The 20,379-nt window shown below is 37.2% G+C and overlaps 1 protein-coding gene across 4 annotated transcripts in view; it reads right to left on the reverse strand.

Moving 5' to 3' along the window:
• The window catches only part of CFAP20DC (CFAP20 domain containing), a 62,357-nt gene that overhangs the window by 3,668 nt on the left and 38,310 nt on the right, over window positions 1–20,379 (reverse strand). For all 4 annotated transcript variants that reach the window (XM_085235432.1, XM_085235429.1, XM_085235430.1 and 1 more), the window contains 2 exons: window positions 17,861–18,064; window positions 12,815–12,876 (listed from right to left, as the gene is read on the reverse strand). In XM_085235432.1, coding sequence (XP_085091558.1) covers window positions 12,815–12,876; window positions 17,861–18,064 — 266 coding nt within the window. The remainder of the gene's footprint in view (window positions 1–12,814; window positions 12,877–17,860; window positions 18,065–20,379) is intronic.

Genomic DNA, 20,379 nt, shown 5'->3' on the forward strand with positions numbered 1-20,379 from the left:
AGACCTGGGAGAAGCCACCTGTGTTTGATGCCACAGTAGAGGTCAACCAAAAATCCTGGGGAAAAAGGCTTAATGGCAATTGCAAGAGCTGTGTTTGGTTACCATTGATTTGGCACTGCTTGGAGCCCCCTCTATAGGATCACAGGATCACAGAAGCATAGGATTGTTAATGTTGGAAAAGACCACTAAGATCATCTAGTCCAACTGAGTGACCCAGCAAGTGTTAGTGTTATAAAATTTGTTATATGTTATAGATAAAAATTTGTTATTGACCATAACATAGTTCTAGTTGCTGACCATAAGACAGAGAACTCATCACAGCTGTCATAAATCTGTGTTGCTTCTAGGAAGAAAAAAGTTTTGATGTAATCTTTATCATAGACAAGAGAGTATGGGACTTCTTCACCTATTTAATTTTATAGGCAGTTTATGCCTCTGCTGAACACTACTTTGTGACAGCTTTTAAAAATGATTTTCACATTATCATACATTGATGCAAAGTTCAGTGTTCATTTCCGATATGCCACTTTATGATACACTGCCTTTGATTGTTACAGCTCAAAAAAGAAAAACAGAACAGTCCTTTTTATTGTTATTGCTATTGCTTTTTACTGCAAGCTGAAAGGTAGACTTTTCCACTGAGAAAGTGGATAGGAAGCACACATGTGAGATTTCATTCAAGTTAACAGGCAGAGAAACGCAGCCCTGGAGGGACACATCCAAGTCACAAAGTTCAGGCAATTCTGCAGTTGACCACGTCTCACAATTCTTTTCATATAAGAAGCTAATCTCTGAACGCTGTGCATAGCTGGTGTTTCATTATGTTCCCATCTCTCCTGCTCAACAGTTAAAAGCTATAACACATTCAGGCTTCCACATCACTGTTAACTAAACTCAGTGATTGAAATTTAACATTTGAAATGGAATTCAAGGGACCTCAGTAAATCATCTCATTCTGATGGAACCAGATCCATCCTTTTTGACCAATGTATTTCACTGCAAGGCAAAGGAAGTAGATGGGAAAAGGGGTCATTAAATTCCCCTGTGTTTGCTTCATGCTGGTGGAACAGTGCAGCTCTATTGAGTTAAGTTAGTTTGGAGTTAATTCAGTTTGTCTGGCCATGGCTGTTCCAACAGCTGGTACAAGAACATTTTGCATCCAACTTGTGCTAAAGGCTAGAAAGATCAGCTAGGGCTGTGCAAGTAACTTCAGCTTCCAGGGATTCCTCCAGAAAGGATGGATTTTCCCAAAGCTTGACAGATTTCTTTACAACACCCAACCTTATCAATTGTCCAACACCAAGAAAACAGGTGATGTACTTCTACTTTCTGAAAAGCCTTGAAGATCTCATGTAAGATTTCTTTCTGACAGAGAAATCTGGAAAGGCTTAGGCATGTGCTGTAATTGCTAAAATATGCCAGTTGCTTTTTTGTTGGTTGTTGTTCTTCTGTTACTTCTGGACTTGTTGATTCCACGTCATCTCCTTCTGGCATGTACACATAATATGGGGTGAATTTGGGGACAACCACCTGTCAGTCAGAGTCAAAATGGAAGAAACTAATTTTCTGCCTCAGGAAACAGAACTGCTGGTGTAGAAATCCAGCAAGTAGTATAGGAGATTTAAAGGAAAAGATACAGATTTTTCCATCATTTCAATATGTCAAAAACATACTTCACATTTTTTTTTATCCCATCATTCCATTTTCACATATATGTCCAACTTCCAACCACTCCTCCTCTGTTCCTCTGCCAATGAGAGCTGGTACAACTCATCCACACAATATGCTTGCCTAGAGATCTCATTATTAGCTTTCTCTGTCACTGTGTACCATTTTTGTATTCCATGAATACACCCAAGGATTCTTCATTTACACCAAAGCTTTTAGGAACAGCAGTTAAGTAAATGCACATACTATCTAGTGGGATGGTAGAGGAAGGATGGTGCTTGGTCTCAGTCTGATTAACAAATGTAGTTAGAGAAGTAAAGAAGTATTAGAGCATATACACAGTTCTACAGGTTTGGAAGAGTTTAAAGATGCATGTTTTTCATATAAAATATATTCCAGATTATTTCTAAAGAAAAAAAGGCAGTAGGTACCTGGAAATCAGAGAGGATATTAGTAGGAAGGAAAGAAAGATAATAAGGTAGTTATCTCCAAAGGAAAGGACAGAGACATTCCATTCACAGAACACAGAAGGAGGAAGGGTGTGCCATTAAACCAGGATCTCTCTTAAATTCATAGTTCTTAATACTCCCATCTCTGCAGGGTCCTCCTGAAAGATTAAGTCTGAGAAATCAGAGATGGGATGATTTGTCAGTAGCTGGATGATCTTGTCCTTTATTTATTCTTCAGTTATTTAATTCTGGTGTAAATAAGTTGCTCACTTTCCTCTTTATATTTCTTTTGAGGCATCTGGATCAGTTGATGTGTTATTATTCGTTCTAGTAGGTGCTAGTGTAAGAGCTTGGAATTTTGGTGGTTCCAAAGGGAGGCAGAGGTATGTGGATTTGTGATTGATGCAAGGGAGATGTGTGGCAAGTTTATTATTTCCTATTAAAACATTAAATTATTGTTAAACTATTTCTCATTATTAAAATATAAAAAAATTAAAAAAAAATATTTCTGGGGCAGACTTCTTTAAGAAGCTTCTTTATCTCCTTAAAACAGAAAAGCTAATCAAGCATTCTGACTAATTAAAACACTCTATTTATGCTATCAGTGCCTCAAGCTATAACCAATACCATCAACATGTAATAATCTATCTAGAGCTTCTCTGATAACAATGCTGAATGCTAAGTATTGTCTTTTGACATTGTCAGTTTTGTTGTCCAAAGGCTCCCAACAGCTTTCGCACACATTCAGATTGGCCAGCATCTTTAATGCTGGCACTGAAAGTCTGAACTATTTTCAAAGCTATTCTCCATACCAAGATACAGTAAAACATACTTGATATAATCTTGCCATGTCATAGTCTTCTCTTTAAAAACAGACCTTTTGGAGAGTAAATGTCATATATTGAAAGATCAGACGATAGCTGAGCTGTGATAGAAAACAGGGGTAATCTTTGGGACTTATCAACACTTTTTCAGTTTTATGACAGAAGATTTGCAGAAAGTGGCGTTCATTGGTAAAGTCTACTGAGAAAATTAGCAATGCTTTTTAAGCAGCACTTAAAGATTTAATCAGAGACAATCCCATATTAAATTTTTCCATGAGCAATAATACCATCAACAGAAGAATGAATAATCAGAGGCTTTGATTTCAATCTTGATGAATGCCGCTGATACTCTTATTTAGTTACAGATTTCTTCTTAGGCTGTCCTGCTAGCAGGACTGAGAAAATGGCAAGCCTCATAAAAAGATTTTAAGCATTCCTGTGAATGGAGATAGCGTACTTTATCACTTTTCTTTTGGATGAGATTTAATTTCTACTACTTTAATCAATGGGATCGCTTAATTCACATTAACAAAATTAAAATGCTTTGAAGTTTTAGTACAACAGCTTTGTCTGATGGTCTATGCAGGAATTAAAAGGAATATTCAGAATGTTAGGTCAACCTAGCAGTGCACTTAAGAAATGCAAGGCAAGTGCTGCACTGCATCAAACCAGGGACTGAAAAAGTGACATCAGTTTTGTATCGGGGACAAAACATGACGTGGACAGGTTACAAAGCGTCTGAAGAGCACAATCAATAAAGAACACAAAAGATGATATTTAGCTGCATAAAATTCTTAGGAAATTTTTATGAATCCTGGAAGAGAACTTGGTCATGCCTGAGCGGTAACAAGAGCAGAACATTTGTGGAGTTGTTTTTTTTTACAATGAATAATTTGATTAACTTTGTGGAGGATCAGAGAATGCTCCTGTATGAATCAAGACTACAAAAATATTTTTAGAGAAAAAAGATCAGTTCTTGACAGGTTTTGCTACTGCCATCTAAAACCTTAGCACACACTTCTGTTGTACTAATAATATTTAATAACACTGAAACAGATTCTAGTGCACATGCTCCAAGTAAATACCTTACCGTGGCAGGTGAATGCTAAGTATGAGCTCCTATATAAAAGTAGTTCAGTGTAGCTTGGATATTTGTTATGGGTAAGACGAAGATCTATTTTTCCCCATTTTACTTGAATTTTTAATGATGTTTATTTAGAAGAGATTGACAGAGATCAACTTAATACCCAAATAAGTCAGGACAGTCACCTAGCTTTGTGGTATAGCCCCTCACCCATTGCTGTATCTTTTTTGGAGACTCCATTACTTTTAGGCTCCCATAGCAGATCTGAATTTTCAGTTGTGTACGTACCTGCTGAACTTCAAGGTTATGTGGAACTTCATTAACTTACATCAGATTGGCTATAAACACTGATTTGGGTTCTGCTTTGTAATATATTATGTATGGATGCGTAACGAGATTTTTTTAAACAGAAACATTTCCACAGAAATAAAGCCTTCCATATTAGTTTCAGTAGTGCAGCAAGGACTTCTGAAGGCTATTAACATTCCGATGTAGAAATCAAATTTCATGTATACCTGCATACCTCTGTAACAACTGTGGAGCTATCTTAGCCTTAAACTGTCCACTTTCACATATAAAATGCTTTGAACAATTTCAGTTGTGAACATTCTTACAAATTCTCACAAAATATGCCCTAAATCAAAAAACATTCAGTGTGAATTTTTAAATCAGCAACTTTTCATTGCTACGCAGCTTCAGATGGGAAGCACTAAGTGAGCGTAATGCAGAACTAAGCAAGCATACAGGAGAAAGAGATATACTACTGAAGGAATAGAGGGTGTATTTATATACACAAATCAGAGGTTTTTGAGTGAACACTGTAATAACAATCTTGAAAAATAACATAAATATGCATGTCTGTATGGCTTTGCATGAACTGAAAACTGTATTTTAAAAAGAAATATCACAGGGATTTAAGGTTAATCTGGCAACGTGTTGATGATTCAAAAAATGCAAGACATGAGCTGCATTGTATTATTCTCCTGGAGTGTTATTGTAGTCTCAAAATATCATTAAATCAGCACAAACCAACACTTATCATTTCCTGCACATTTTTCACAGTGAGCTACATTCTGACTATGAGTAATCTGTTAATCTGTTCTTTGCCTCACAATCCGTCAAAGTGACAGATTCATTCCATCCCTAATACATAATATCTTCATTTGCTTTATGCTTTACTGGAACTTTCTTCTTTTGCTACCACTGAGATTTAGAAAACCGTGAGTGTATTTACAAAATGACTTTTTCCTTTCTCCAAATCACTTCAGCAAGTCCAGCCCACCAAACACTATACTTCTAATGGAGGCAAAGAGATTTAATAAAAAAGCACAAAATTATCTAATTTCCAATGAATTAATAACTAAAAAGAGATCATAAACAGCCCAGATGCAACCATGCATGAAAGACTTGAACCTGTTCCTCTTAGGGACTTATATCAGAATATGTGTTGTGATAGATTGCATTCAGGATGATAAAGGAAATGTGAATTCTACTTATTGAGCAAGATATTTGGGTGCTGTAAGTTGCTGTTACTTGTGTGGACATTACGACCAGGCTGACTGGTATGAGGTCAAAGTTTGGCTTCTTAATGCTTTCCCATTTTTCTTTTATTATGTGAGTTCAAATGGTAAATTTGTGCAGAATATTCAAAACATACTGCTCATGTTCACCAGTTTAAAAACAAGAATGATCTGAATTTGAAAGTTTTACTTCTTTGTAATTAACAGAATTGTGCTATTTGGTCAAGTTTTTGTAGTTAAATACATGAAACTTCTGTCACAGTTGGAAGTCTTCAAGGTCAGGTTGGATGGGGCTGTGGGCAGCCTGGTCTAGTAGCAGATGTGGAGGTTGGTGGCCCTGCCTGTGGCAAGGGGGTTGGAACTTGATGATCCTTGAGGTCCCTTCCAACCCAAGCCATTCTAGGATTCTATGACAGTTTCTGTTAAATAACGGTAACATTGTGATTTACTTAAAGACCAGACCTCTAATGCATCACCCTGTTGACTTGCAGGCTGCATTACAGTTTTAATGTTCAGTAGTGATGTAAATGACACTAAAAGAGAAAACCAGTTTTATCATCTAACTTAAGTAAAGAACTGGCCCTTTATTCTTTGCTGGTTTAGATTCACTTATCAGAAGACCAACTGTATACATCAAGTAAAGAATCTGCAAATGTGCTTTAAAATTCCAGTATATTAATCTAATCTTAAACAAGTGAGTTCTCATCATGTAAGTCAGATATTCACTGACGTATCAACTAGATTTCCACACTTAATTAAGTATCTGTTAGGAAGGGTTTGCTTCTTTTTTTCACGTATTTTTAGCAATTAAATAAACCATACATTTAAAAAAATTATACTTTCCTGTTTCACCATTCAAGAAGCACCTGAATCTAGTACCCAATGAGTCTTGTCACAATTAAAGTAATTCCTTTTCTCCACAGTCAGCCGCTAACAGCACTTCACTGTTCTGCCCATCCTGAATGTAGGCTGCATCCCATTTAACTTTTAATGGATGACACGCAGCCAGAGGGCTTTTAAAGATCAGTGGAGAGAACATGACTCAACAGAACACTAACTTTAATATTATCAAACTTGTTAAAGGTGATGCAGCTGAATGTTCCCAGCCTGTGAAAATTACCTTTCTTTTTCAAGAAAGTGAAAAAAAAAATGCTAGGGAACTCTGACCTTCTGGTGCATTAATACAGTGAATGGTACAGCATGAAGCTGGAAACTTAATCATTACCAACAAAGTGAGAAGTATGCTATCTTGCTCTAATTTTTCAAAAACATCATGTTTTGTCACCGACAGCAAAATCACAGAAAGGAATCAAAAGCAACACTCTGTATGATGGATCAAAGCAATTACACAAATGATAGCGGGGCGGCAGGAAGGGAGGCGGTGGGCACTTGTGCCCTCAGAAACCCAGGCAGTTTGGCAGTTTCACTTTGTAAGAAAAAAATACAAATCTCTTTCAGACATCCCGCCAGGAACGAGGCATGGCTAGTCAGTATGTGAACAGCCAGCATGTGCTGCGTCCTGGGAAAGCCTAAAACAGTTGGCTCGTTGGCCACAGAAAGTTCAGCAACGCAGAATTCCAGTCAGTAGTGCTACTCAAACATGGGCTGCTGCAGAAATGAACTGGCTGATTTGCTTTCTATGGCAGCAATAAATAGAAAATCTTTTGTCTCACCTTAAGTAGACTGACGCTTTTTTCAGGGAAGAGTGACGATGAAATGTACCTAGCAAAAAATGGATGGGGCCGAACACTGTCACCAGTTCTCTTCAAAGGCTATTCGGCCAAGCATCATGGAGATGCAAAGGACAGCATCCTAAGCAAATGCTTAGGTACTAAGTGTTGTTTGGTGCTGACATTTTGAAATCCCTGCCCCGTGTCAGTGTTCTCAAGCAATTTAGAGTACCCCTTAGCTCTGAATGTTTTGTAACTTCTCTCCCATTGCAAGAATGGGAATACAGCTAGGAATTAAAAAAAAAAACAAAGCAACACAACAAAAAACAACAACGACAACAAAAAAATGTGTACAGGGAACACTGGGGGACCCAAAACGTATCTGTTTAATGCTATTTTTCCTGCTGTAAAAGATTGTGCCCATTAACATGGGAGAAGACCACAAGAGACAAGAACCAAGACTAATGCGGGGTATGCAGCTCTGCATTTTCCTGTTTTATTCCAAGCATAGAACACATGGTTAGGAGCATTTTCCATGTTTTATATTTTAGTCTCTTAGTCTTCCATGCTCATGCTGCCATGACTTCATGTTCTCAGATTCCCATACAAGAGAAAGTCATTTCTGGATTATTTTAACAAGCTTTTCCATGTTAGCCACTCAGTTCTCAACAATCTTTCTGCAGCTAAGCTTTTTACCATCGTGATTAAAAAATTTAACCTTTCCAATTAGATGTTTCCTGTGCCATTTGCTTCTATTGTCATGTTCTTTTTCATGCATATTATAGCCTGACAAATGCAGCAGAACTTTGCTAATTCAGATTAACGACGGGGAGATCTATTGCAAATTACACTATTTTGTGGATGAGTAAAGTAACTGAACAAGTACAATGAAAAAGCAAAGTACATTTTATGATACGTTGTTCTTGTTCACTTATTTTGACAACTGTTGTGTAATTTCCTAATAGTTCCTAATGTAATAATTTCTGTTTTGCAGAAATAACGGAGTTGTATGACTTCAATCTTCTAATGAATCAAAAAAATAAATATGCTTCTTTGTTTGTAAAACTCATTCTTTAAATTCCCTTCTCAACTCTAAGCTATTAGACTATTTATGCCCTTGCCTGGAAATATGGGAGACAAATATGTTTTACAACTGAATTTTACAGCATGCATGGTAGAGAAGTTCTGGTGTAGCACAAATAAATGTTATAACTACAATCCTTCTTCTGCTGCATCACTTTATAGGTGAGCTTAATCTTAACTGAATATGAGTGGTAGGACGACATGCATCAGCTACTGGCATATTTAATTTTCTTCTGGGCAGATGAGAATACCTGAATGGCAGCCTAAAAACTGAATGTACCTTTAGTTTTTGTACTTTAGTGTTTGCAAAGTTTATGGTTGTGTGCTGGAACTGTTGATACTGTACACAAATTTCATGTGCTGTGATCATGGCAACATTTATGGCAGGAGTAGGTTATGAAAAAGACTGGTACCAGAAACTTTATAAGAAAGTGGGAAAAATAGTTTACTTTCTAAAATTAATGGGGAGCAGTCATAAAAGGCAACTACTGCTTGTTCATTTTTTGTTATATGAATATGAACTACTTCCACTGGAGAGATACCTTCACCAAAAAAAGACAAGAAAATGCTTTTACTTTCTTCCTTTGGGTTGTATTAGAAGGAAGAAGATGACAGACCAATCATTCTAATGGGATGGTAGGTTACAATGACAGGACTGCTTGCTTTAGTCAGCCTGCACCATGCCAATGTCAGGTGAGGTCAATGACTATTTATCATCTGCCAATGACTGCAGGCCCTTATCAGCCTGTTGTAGAGACAAGGAACTTCCTATCACATCCACAAGAGGCAAAGCTTCAAGGATTTAAACTACAGAACAGTGTGACACTTTTCATAGACAGCACATAAATCTAGACAAAAAGCCAGCCTGAACTGCATCATCACTGAATCACAGACAAGTATAAGACACTGGAAAGAGTAGATGGGAATGTGGCAAAATGGCATCTCAGAGCTTCGTCAGTTTCTTGCAGGATGAAGCCCACGGCAGAGCTATAGACATGCTTCAAAAGATCATTTTCTTTGACTGATACACTAATGAACTTCTGCAGATTGCAGTCAGCCTAGGAAAAGCTGTCACTCCACACTTTGGAAGATTGTTGATGTTGAGCTGTTAATATATGAAACCCACCAGCAACTAATTAAAAAAATAATAATTTGTGAATGAAACATGGCTTCATCACTCTTTACTTGGATGCTACTGACAAATAAGCTTTCTCATACAGTGAAGCCTGTGTTGTATGAGCTGATCTTGTATTCTTGGCCATAGCCCAAATCAGGCAGATATTTACTATCATCAAACCTCTGTGCCCACAATTCATTATGGGAATTCACATTTTTTGAACATATAGAACCAAATGTCTGGGTACGACCTAAATCAAAAATTGCCTGTGTACGTTTTATATAAAATTATGAAGTAAAACATACTTCCTTAGAAAAGATACCTAACGATGTGCTGAAATATTTATGTCCTGCCCTCACATGGTTTCTGTGAACAGCTGTTTGAACTTCAGAGGAACAAATTTAATTTGGTAGATTGGGAAGAGCTGAGCAGGATGCCAGCTGAGGAGCTGGTGAGGCAATGCTTATAAAGACAGATTTCAACTTAAAAAAATATCTCTCAAAGATGGAAAATCAGCTTTTATCAGAAATAAATTTTCTGAAGAGCATCTGTAGTTAAGAAAATCTACTCATACAATTAGGCTAAATATCTTTTTTACAGAACAGTTCCTCATTTTACAGTTCAGTACTGCTGCAATTCTCTGCGATATTAACTTCCTTTCAGCATTTCTTTTAACACAACTTCCAAATCTACAACGCACAAATATTTTGGAGGACAGTGCTGCCTCCACTGTTTCCAGCCTCTGCTCTGGAGGGAGAAGTAACAGCTAGTTGGTCTCCTATCTGAAGGGAAAAGAAGCAGTTATGGGGTTCAGCTCGGACCAAGCAGCCAGTCAGCCTGGGGAACTGCAGAGCTAAGGCTCAAGACATCTTCTCATCTGGCTCTGTAGCCTCTGCACTCCGTCTGCCTCCTTTCATTCACTGGTTCTGTGCCTTGCAAAGCAACATGATGTGGGCATGATTTGTACTGCAGCAGCAATATTCTTGGCAGACTTATGACCGTCACCCAGTGGATCCAATGGAAAATGAGTCTAGCTGGGTCTTTTTATTGACTGTATTTCCATTATCTTCACAGATGCTTTCTTTCCTGGCTTATCTTCTAATGGACAGAAGCTACACTTGGACAACAGCGGCTACATTGCTCTCTCAATTTCCCAGAAAATAAAACTAATATGACTTTTAAAGTTACTTCAGACCTGTCACATTCTTTACTGTTCTTTACAACAAACTATTTGTTCTATCAGTAAGTACATAATGTAAATCTCTTCGTACCATGACATTTATACCCACTGATCTACACAGGATACGTCAGATTTTCAGATATTCTCACGTTTGCTTTCTTAGCTATCATAGGCTTGCAAAGATTGAGGTATTTTCCACTTACCCATACACTACTCGTTAAAATAGGCTTTTAAAAAATACCTTAAGTACTAAGTTATAAAATTACCATTAATTTTCTCTCTCTCTCACATACACACCCTCAGTGGAAAACATTACTAAGTTTTCCATTATAAATGAAAGTTAACAATGTGAATCATGATACCCCAGACACATCTTTTCCAGTTTTTACACCATGATGCAAACTGACGTCATAATTTTGTCATCTTCTCTATTTACAGCCCAATAATACTTTTCTGGCAGTTCACTGAATTTATGAAGCACTTCCAACTATTCAGGTACTTTACGAATACTTTGACCTTATTTCTCAAAAATGACTTCTAGGTAAATTTGTCTGCTGTGTGTATAGGATTAAAATAGCTTGAGAACAAAGTTGTAGTTTATACCATTTTGTTTCAGATTTTATTATATGGAAATATAAGTTTTCATTGGTGATCATCTAAACTCAATACGCTGAAATGCTTTATTTTTACAGATAATGGTGCTTCTTCTCTTTTTCCGTATATAAAACGTACTGAGTACCAAATTGCTTTATCACATGAATAAGAATAATAAAATCTGACTCAACCTATTGGCTGGAAGTAGAAAAGCAATGCAGCTTGTGCTAAAATGTAGGCTCTTCTTACACCATCAGAATTAGGAAATCAATTCTGGAATAGGAGTCCTGGTCAGTTGCAAGGTACCAGATAACTTAACCTGTGGGCTATAGTCAATTCTCTCCATCCAATCTGTCCACTGTAACAATTAGAAAGGACAGAGATAGCTCCTTGGGTAAGTAGCATGGAAGGTGGAGGGGTTTTCTAGAAGGCACTTAGGTTTACTTATGAAATAGGACAGGAATCCAGGCTTGTACTCCAGCAGTATGTGTCATCTGAGTGTAGTAAGAAACATATGGCTGTATGTTGCAATAAGTGATGCAGCTGGGTGAACCTGCACAGCAAGTTTCATTGTGTTCACTCCATAAAATCTAACAAGAAGATAATAAAAACATGGATGGCAAGTAAAACAAGTGACTGAAAACATCTGTGGGAGGAGAAATGCATATTATGGTGCACAATTGGCTGGTGGTGCACTGTCATAAAATTTCACACTGTTCGTATCCTGAAAAGAAATTGAGCAAACTATCTTGCAGTCATATCCGAAATACTCTCTCCTCATATCCCTTCCAGCATGCATGCATTGTCCAGCTAAAACTCAGACATGCAAAATATGTGTTAATCACACCAATGGAGGAGGAAGAAGAACTGCTTTAAAATTTAAGTTCACCTCCTGTTCAGGCTGTTCAAGAACTGGCAAAGTGATGCTTTCACAGATGCAAGGCAGTTCTGAAACAGGACAGTCAATCTGGTTGTCTGAATGTTTACTGCTTCTCTTTAGCCACCATCTCCCCTTGTCCTGACATCCCCATCTTATCTTACATTAAAGTCACTGGGCTTTTGGTGCTGACTCCAAACAGAACAGATAAGACTAAAAACGTGACATCCAAAATACATTGTAGACAGGACTGGTTTGAACTATCCCACAGTGTTATTACATAGCACCTTGTCCAGGCTGGGTTATCTATTGAAAAGTCCTTTCCAAGTAAGTAACATTAAAACCTTTTCTAACAAATGGATTCCCTGACACCTGGTGTCACAGGTGCAATTTTACTTCTGAGCCCACAAAGCAGAGACAGACAGAGAAAGAAACAGGTGAGTGTATAGATGTCAGATGAAGAAGAGTTGCTGAATCACGCATCAAAGCACGTGTAGAAGCAAGGGCTGTGCTGGTTCCTTTAAATATACAGGGTACATCTCAACCATGCTGAATCCAGCCCTGCATTCTGGGACAATGCAGACTTACTGCAGCCTGTAGACAATGACTAAAAAGAGCAATAGCAAAAGCTCTTTGAGAGGAGGCTGCAACCGAAAGGAGATTTAAGATTAAATCAAAGAACGTCACATTTAGTATTCAGAACACTCTGACTGAATTCTTACTGCCTGGGCTATAAATGGAATCTTACCGTGGGTTGGAATGTGAAAGTGGGCTCATTTCTTTCTGATAGTGATGCTCCTGACTGACGGGCTATGGAAAACATAAAATAACAGTGAGAAAATAACTTTGCAAATATTCTTTCAGAACATTCAAAAGTATGTAAGAGATCCTTTATAAGGATACGCATTTGCAGCTTCTGATATTGGAATTTTATGGTCTTTCGTCTTATCTGTGAAATTTAAAAGGGATATTCAGATCTAACGGTGCAAGGGTATAACTTAACAGATGATTCTTATCTGGGTGGAAATGCATATGAATGAATGAGTCGACCACGCAGTCATTTCTCTGCTGTCTGTGAGCGTGGGGACAGGGCCAGGACACAGAGGGGGAAGTGTGATGATCATTTCTGATAACAAAAAATGTCCAAATCTTACCAACAATAGTAATAATGTGCCCCAGAGTTTTACATTAAATTGTTTGGTGCTTGTGCGTTAAAACAGCTATTTGCCAGAAACACTGATTTTCATAAACTAATATAAAAGATATAAAAATACACCTTGTCTCAAAATATATGTAATGTTTGCAGGTAACACCCCAACACATCATGCAGTGCGTCAGCACAGCTCTAAACAAACCACTGAAGCAATTGCAGAAACAAGTGAGAATACGAGCATGCATTAAAAATACTTGTACAAATTAGTGTGATGTTAAATACTAAGTATTATGAAAGGAACTGCATCTTTATCAAAGTTAATTAAAAAGAGAATGTTCTCATCGTTTGAAGAAGTGGGGAGAGATGGTATGCTTGGGATGAATGACATTCTAATTACTGCCAAATATAAGTCACTGCCTGGTCATGGATGGTGCAATTCCCAAGTGATGGCTAGTGGAAGACTGTGGATGAGACAGAAGGTAAATTAGTCAGTCTATGAACCAAAATATCTGTCTAAATAATTTTTAGTCTCATTTCATAGTAAAGAATAGTCTGCCTCAGTTTTGCAATTTGACTTGATGTGAATAGATCCCTCCAGGGGCTGTCAAACTGAGCTCTCAGCTGGAATAATTCTGGGTTTAAATATCACTCCTCCTGTCTGTCAGACTTCAGTTCTGTCAGACCATTTCTGTGTTAAGTGTTTTCTTTTCTGAATCATCACGATGGAGGGCAGAAGACCTTCCCAAAATTAAGTGAGAACCTTGAAATTTCAAATGGTTTCTCGTTCAAAACCTATTTAATTGAATTTATATTTAGGCAGTTGCTTGAGGAACAAGTAATTTAGTGTTCTGTGTGTACTCTGTACTTGAAAGACACATCTAAGTGGTGAGCATATTCTGGAGTCTAACAACAGAGCATTACACCACTGTTAGCTTTTATGGTTCATCAATTAGCAATCTGAGGGAATCTTCATAGATTGGAGCGGGCTGCCCAGGGAGAGGTGGAGTCACCATCCCTGTTCAAGGACAATGGAGATGTGGCACTGAGGGACGTGGACAGTGATATAGTGGGGGGGGTTTGATGGTGGACTTGATGGTCTTTGTGGTCTTTTCCAACCTCAACAATGCTATGATTCTACAATTCATTCTCCTTTGCATTTCTGACTGAGAATAAGGGAGCACAGGAAGATATTCTGAACTCTCTTATATGTGATCTTGCTCCAAAAATTCTTGTGTTGCATCTAAAGTGATGTCTGATGTTGTCTGGAAACAGCAACCCAAGAAGCTGAATTTCCCTGACAGGGCAGGAAGAACTCACTGGATCTCCAAAACAGAGCAAGGCATTAAAGCAGAGTTATTTCCTAAGCTTTCCAACAATTCTTGGGTAATATGCATATGTGTTGATATAAACTTCACATTATACTCTGCAATACATAGAGCTGTCTTGCACGTTGTTGCAAAGCTAACGTTGAGCTTCATGTATCTTGAAATTTCAGAAAGCATTCAGTCAAATATCATCTTCTTAAAATATTTAGTTGTACATACATTTATCATTAATTTGGAACTCTGCCCTGTGCCCCACTCACTTTTTGCATGGATTCGCAGTTCTCCTTTGAAGTAAAATTCATTTCAAAAAAAAGAAGCAGTTTATATTTATAGCTGGTAGCTATGCTGGGTAATGTGTAATATTCAAAGCTATTTTATTTCTTTTTGGCTGTCATGGTTTACAGCAGCTGCTAAACAACTTGCATTTCAACAATTTCTCCTGACAGCATATACTCAGTTCTTGCTAAGCCATCATAGGTTATAAAATACAGTTTTAGTATATCAGTTTTATAGTTTTTTAAGGACATCTGTTCTAACTGCAGCTTAGCAATATGATGGATCTTTGTGCCTTTACTTCAGAAGCTTGCTGAAATTCATTAGCCAGTAATAAGTGAAAATTTTCAATGAATCTGGAAATCACACTGATAGAGGCAAGTGATGGAAAAAACAAACTCACTAAAAATGTGTTTGATTTATAAAATATTACTCTGATATGTAAGTTCACTGTTTAACATGATTATATACTGCACTGCCTCACAAAAGACTGTATGTATTTCAAAATGAAAGAGACACAAAAATCTGCCTTCTGGTGGTGCTGTTGCCATAGATTCAAACAAGGTACAAAAAGATTCTATAAGATGAACGAAAATTTAGAATAAAAAATACTTTTTATTATTATCTTGGAAGACCACAAGGCAAAGCAGTAGATAATACTGATTTAAATAATCAGAAAGATACTACGTGGAAACACATGGAAGCGTGAAAGGTTAATCATTACAAGAATTGCAAACTGTCCCTAATTTCTCAAGCTATGATATGAGGATTACCTCTCTTTCTTTCCTGTATGGCTAAAATCATTTGACAAAGCAACGGTAGATGGCTGCAGATACATGCAAACTTTTCTACAGTTTGTATGTTGGATTTTGGAGGGATTGATCATCTGCAGATTTTCTCGACTAAGCTTGAATGATTGCAGTAGTAAAGATGAGGGGACATAAAAACAGAAGACCGAAATCCAGCAGGAACAACATTCAAATATGCTCTAATTGCTCTGGATAGGCTGTATTTCAATCTCTCAGTTATTTAGTCTATCTCTGCAGAGAATAATACACTTACTGCACATGTGAATGCTAAGTGTGGGGATTCACTAAAACAGCTCTATGAAATTAGCAGACATTTCTAGATTTCCAAGCCAACAGAACACTACAGCTACGCTAAATTACAATTTAAGTGACTAGCTTATTATATCTAAACACTTTTTAAAACTGATGTTATTTGTCTGAAAGCATCCAGAAACTATGAAGGCAGTGAGATCAAAGAGCTCTCTTGGCAATCACCTGGTGCTTCACTAAGTACTGGTGCAGTACCTTTCATTTAAAAAACCCTTTAGAATCATAGAATATCCCAGGCTGGAAGAGACCCATAAGGACCAACAATTGCTCCACGCAGGACCACCCCCAAATCAGACCAGATGACTGAGAGTGCTGTCCAGACTACAGGACTCCATCTGGGCCCTGTAGGTTCCTGGAGATAATTTGCAGCTAACATTTCAGAGCCTACAAGAATTTATACTGGGGCACACAGCAGTGCTTACTCTCCTAACACTGGAGCTGTCTCTGAGAGCTGTGGGCTTTACTTAAGACACATTCATTATTTATTATTGTTTCACCCGTAATAAAGTAAGAGCTATTTAGCTGCGATATAAATGGGGTGTGAGGTTATCTAGTTTTACAGCAGCTCCTGCAAATACCTTGCTATAGTTGCTGGAATGCTCTGCCCTGATTTCATACATTCGATACTCTTCAGTGGACTGTAACAAATACTCTCCTTATAACAGCTCTCTGTCACATAGTGCAGCTGTGAGATTTTGTAGCACTTTGGGCCAGGACAAGTAATGATACAAGGTGTAAAATACAGAAGGATCACACACTAAGTGCTCAGAACTACTGCAGCTTTTTGATGCTGCTCTCCTGCTTCAGTCCTTTAAACAGTTAGCTGTTCAGTAATGAGACTTTATCATTGCAAGAAGCAATTGTTCTCCATTACTCATGCTGGAAAGCAATTGCTGACTGGTAGATATGGGTTTCATTCATTCTGAAGATATTTCTAAGTGCTATATCACACATCTGCAGGTTGTCAGCTGTACCGACAAGCTGTACAGCCTATGTGATTATTCAGGATTCTAAGAAAGAATATATACCAGGGCTGCTCTGAATGTAATGCCTCCTATTTCATTATGTTGGCCTGCAAAGTCAGAAGTGGATGTTGGTGATGTGGCAGCAGAAGCTGAACCTTCCCACCAATATTCTCTTGCATTTTGTTGCTGTGACAGATGGCAGCAGAAGGGCAGCCTGACAGAATAGCATCTGACATGGAAGCACATATGAAGCAAAAGTATGATATTGAATTCCTCCATCTGGAAAAAATGGCACCCACTAATATTGCTTAATGCTTGCAATTATTTATGGAGACCAAATGATGGGTGTGAGCACAGTGAAAGTTGCACTGTGTTGGCAATATTTTTCCTAGCAACGATGTCATCATAGCAGCTATAAAACACCAGGTGAGAAGGCATGGTTAATCCAGGGAGCACAGGTGCAAGCAATGCCCCCTCAGTGACCAGAAGGGGTGGGCCCAGGGTCCACCCTCATTTAAGGGTTAGCAGCAAAGGGAACAATATTTCTTTTTTGGGATGGTACCCTTCTTGAGTCTCCACCAGTCTTTGGAAAGTTTAAGCTGCTTTCTCCTGTATTGCTTTCTAAACTAAATCATGATTAATAACTTTATAATTGGGTTCCTGTGCTGGAAGAAGGCACTATCACACCTTCCACTGGTGTATTGGTTTTGATTTAACAAATAGTGTTACACCCTTGGTATCTGTTGTAGCTTCTATGGAAATAAATAGAAGGTATTTCTTTCCATAGTGGTAATATAGAAGCTGCTGCAAGTATGGTTGTGTATTTTACTTAATGAGTTATAAAAAAAACATCTGGTAAAGATACCTTAGTTTTTGAAACTACTCAAAGAAACATTAATATTCAAAACCCCTAAAATACAAAAAAAACCTCAGAACTTTAGGGAAAATACTTAGACTTACTGGTGGGAAACAAGAATTCCAGGTTGTTGTATCATCACTGCTTGTACTCATGTTAACGTTACAGTTGTCTATCTGTGATGCACTCAATCCGTGTGAGATTCCTGTATCCTTCAATTCTTCATTTTGTTGCCTTTTCATGCTAGCCAGCATCTGCAGTTCGGATGCACTCAGTCTGCTTGACTGGTAGTTCTTCCAGTCGTACTCCTGTGAAACGAAATAGAGAAGTCAACAGTATGGACAGGATCATGGAGTAGAACATATGAATGAAATAAACGCCTTTGGGGAATCTTAAAGAAGCTGCAATGCTAGAAGGGAATCAAAATGTTTACTAGAATAGATTAGTTAACATGTTTCTGCTCAGCTATGAAGATCAGGCATGTATTGTTACAGGAAGGAGAGCACAGCACTGTTACTGACCCCAGGTTGGGTTCAGGGTATTTGGTGAAGTTGCTGTTCCAGTGTAATAAAAATATGATTATTATTGTTATTATTCTAAAAGTTTGAAAATCCAGCAGCTAAAATTGCTTAAACATTTGTTACAGGTCTTGAAATAAACTTAATCATACAGTTATCGTAGTATCATAAACACTATCAACATAACAGTTAGTTATTTGTGAAGCACAGCATAAAATTTATCTGGAAAGCTACATGTCAGCACTAAATTTTTAAGACTACTGTAGTAATTTGCTAGTGTGTTCATATTAAAAAGTAATGACAATAGTAGCAATTATTTTAGGCTCAGTGGTTGAATTGCTCAGTGCATGAGCTCCACGATTAGCTCAGCTGTTACCCTTTTTTTACCTCTGGTTTTTTGAGCTCTAGGCTCATTCCTGAGTCCTGTGATTATTACTATTTTTAATTCCAAAATAATACCTGACATTTTTTTTTTCTAGACCTTTCTACATGTAAGTTAATAGTTTAGCTACTATTACTCCCTTGCTTACTATGCATTGAGCTTGCTATTTTCTATGCGGAAAGCCTGCTTTGCTTTGGCACTCTAGTATTCTGCTAGATCTACAGCTGCTAAAATTGTCATTGATTTTACTGAAGATGTTGACTTTCTGTTCATTTTCCTATGCAGAAACCTTCTGTAATTCATTTCTTTAATTATAATAAGAGGTTTTTTTCCCTATTTTTCTTACCTCATGTGAATCTACTGGCATGCAGTCCTTAAAACAAAGGAACGAACTAGCACCATGCAGAATAAATGCACTAGGAACTGAAAGGACACTTTGCTCATCCTCTCTCTAATAAAGACAAAACATTCCCTGACTCTGATCTTGTCTTTTATGCCAATTAAGAAAGATGAACAGATCTTTAGATTTTCTTTTTTACAAAAGAACTCCTAACACTTGACTGACTTCTTGGCTTAACTTAAATGGTCAGTCTATTTACATTTCTTGCAATGGTCTCACTCTTGAAGTACCATACTCAGAAATAAGAACTGTCATAAAAGCTTTCAATCCATAATATTCTCTACAACAAACTCCTTGTATTACAAAAGAATAGCTGGGATTGCATATTCTGCAGCTCCAGATGACCACTACAGAAAAGCCTCTTCACACTTTTCCTAATCTTGGATGATTTTCAAAGAGAAAATTTGAAAATTGAATTTGAGATGAAGTTTACTTTGAAATGTAGAAACTTCTGATGTAAAAAGTAACTTTTGTGATACTTGTAAATTTGTCGGAAATGAATATTTCATTTAGTAATTAAAAGCTTATCTTGTCTTTTTGTGTATCTTTTGTGATAAAAAGACACTTTTATTAAACTCTCAAATCTTTTGCTAGATTGATGAAACTTGTTTAAACTTATATATATTTTTCATATATGATATTTGCATTCTTATGGGCTCAAATAATTTATTCAGGATTGTTTAATGTAGTTACACGTGCGGAAAGTTTAATTACCAGCTATCTACATGGTTGCAATATTACCCAGAGGGCTGCACTTCTTTCTTAATTAAAAATATTTGAACTTAATAATAGAGAACTCTATTAAAACATGAATAAAACATTGCAAGCAACTAGGTCCTTAAAATGTATTAAGCAGTTAGCAAATTGATTGCACTAAGAGTTGGTTAAACATTTTTTACTTTACCAGTCCTCTGCTTGAACAGATTAGAAGAGACTACTTCTATGTGAACACTCACTCCAATACCCATTTGTACGAAACTATTATCTTGTACATAATTCTTAAAACAAAGAACAGTGTTTTAAAATGGAAACAAATAATTTCATGCCCACAGCCAATGAAATTCTCCAGTGCTGCCTCATGTAGTTAGCAATATTTTTCATTGATGTCTTTGCCTTGTGTCACTAATTTTGTTAACTTCCTAACTGATGAAAAATACTAACCAGTAACTATGTCCTGTAGGACAAAAAGTGTACCTTGTGCTTGTATGGCTGCTCTTATCCAGGAGTTCACAACATTGCCTTAAGGTCTCAATAATACTTCTTATTTTCACCTACATTATAGTATTCAATTCCCACTTTTGTTTCCTTCACAAAGGAATCCTG

Source organism: Meleagris gallopavo, chromosome 14 (genome assembly GCF_905368555.1).
Source record: "Meleagris gallopavo chromosome 14, MGAL_WU_HG_1.1, whole genome shotgun sequence".
Lineage (NCBI taxonomy): Eukaryota > Metazoa > Chordata > Aves > Galliformes > Phasianidae > Meleagris > Meleagris gallopavo.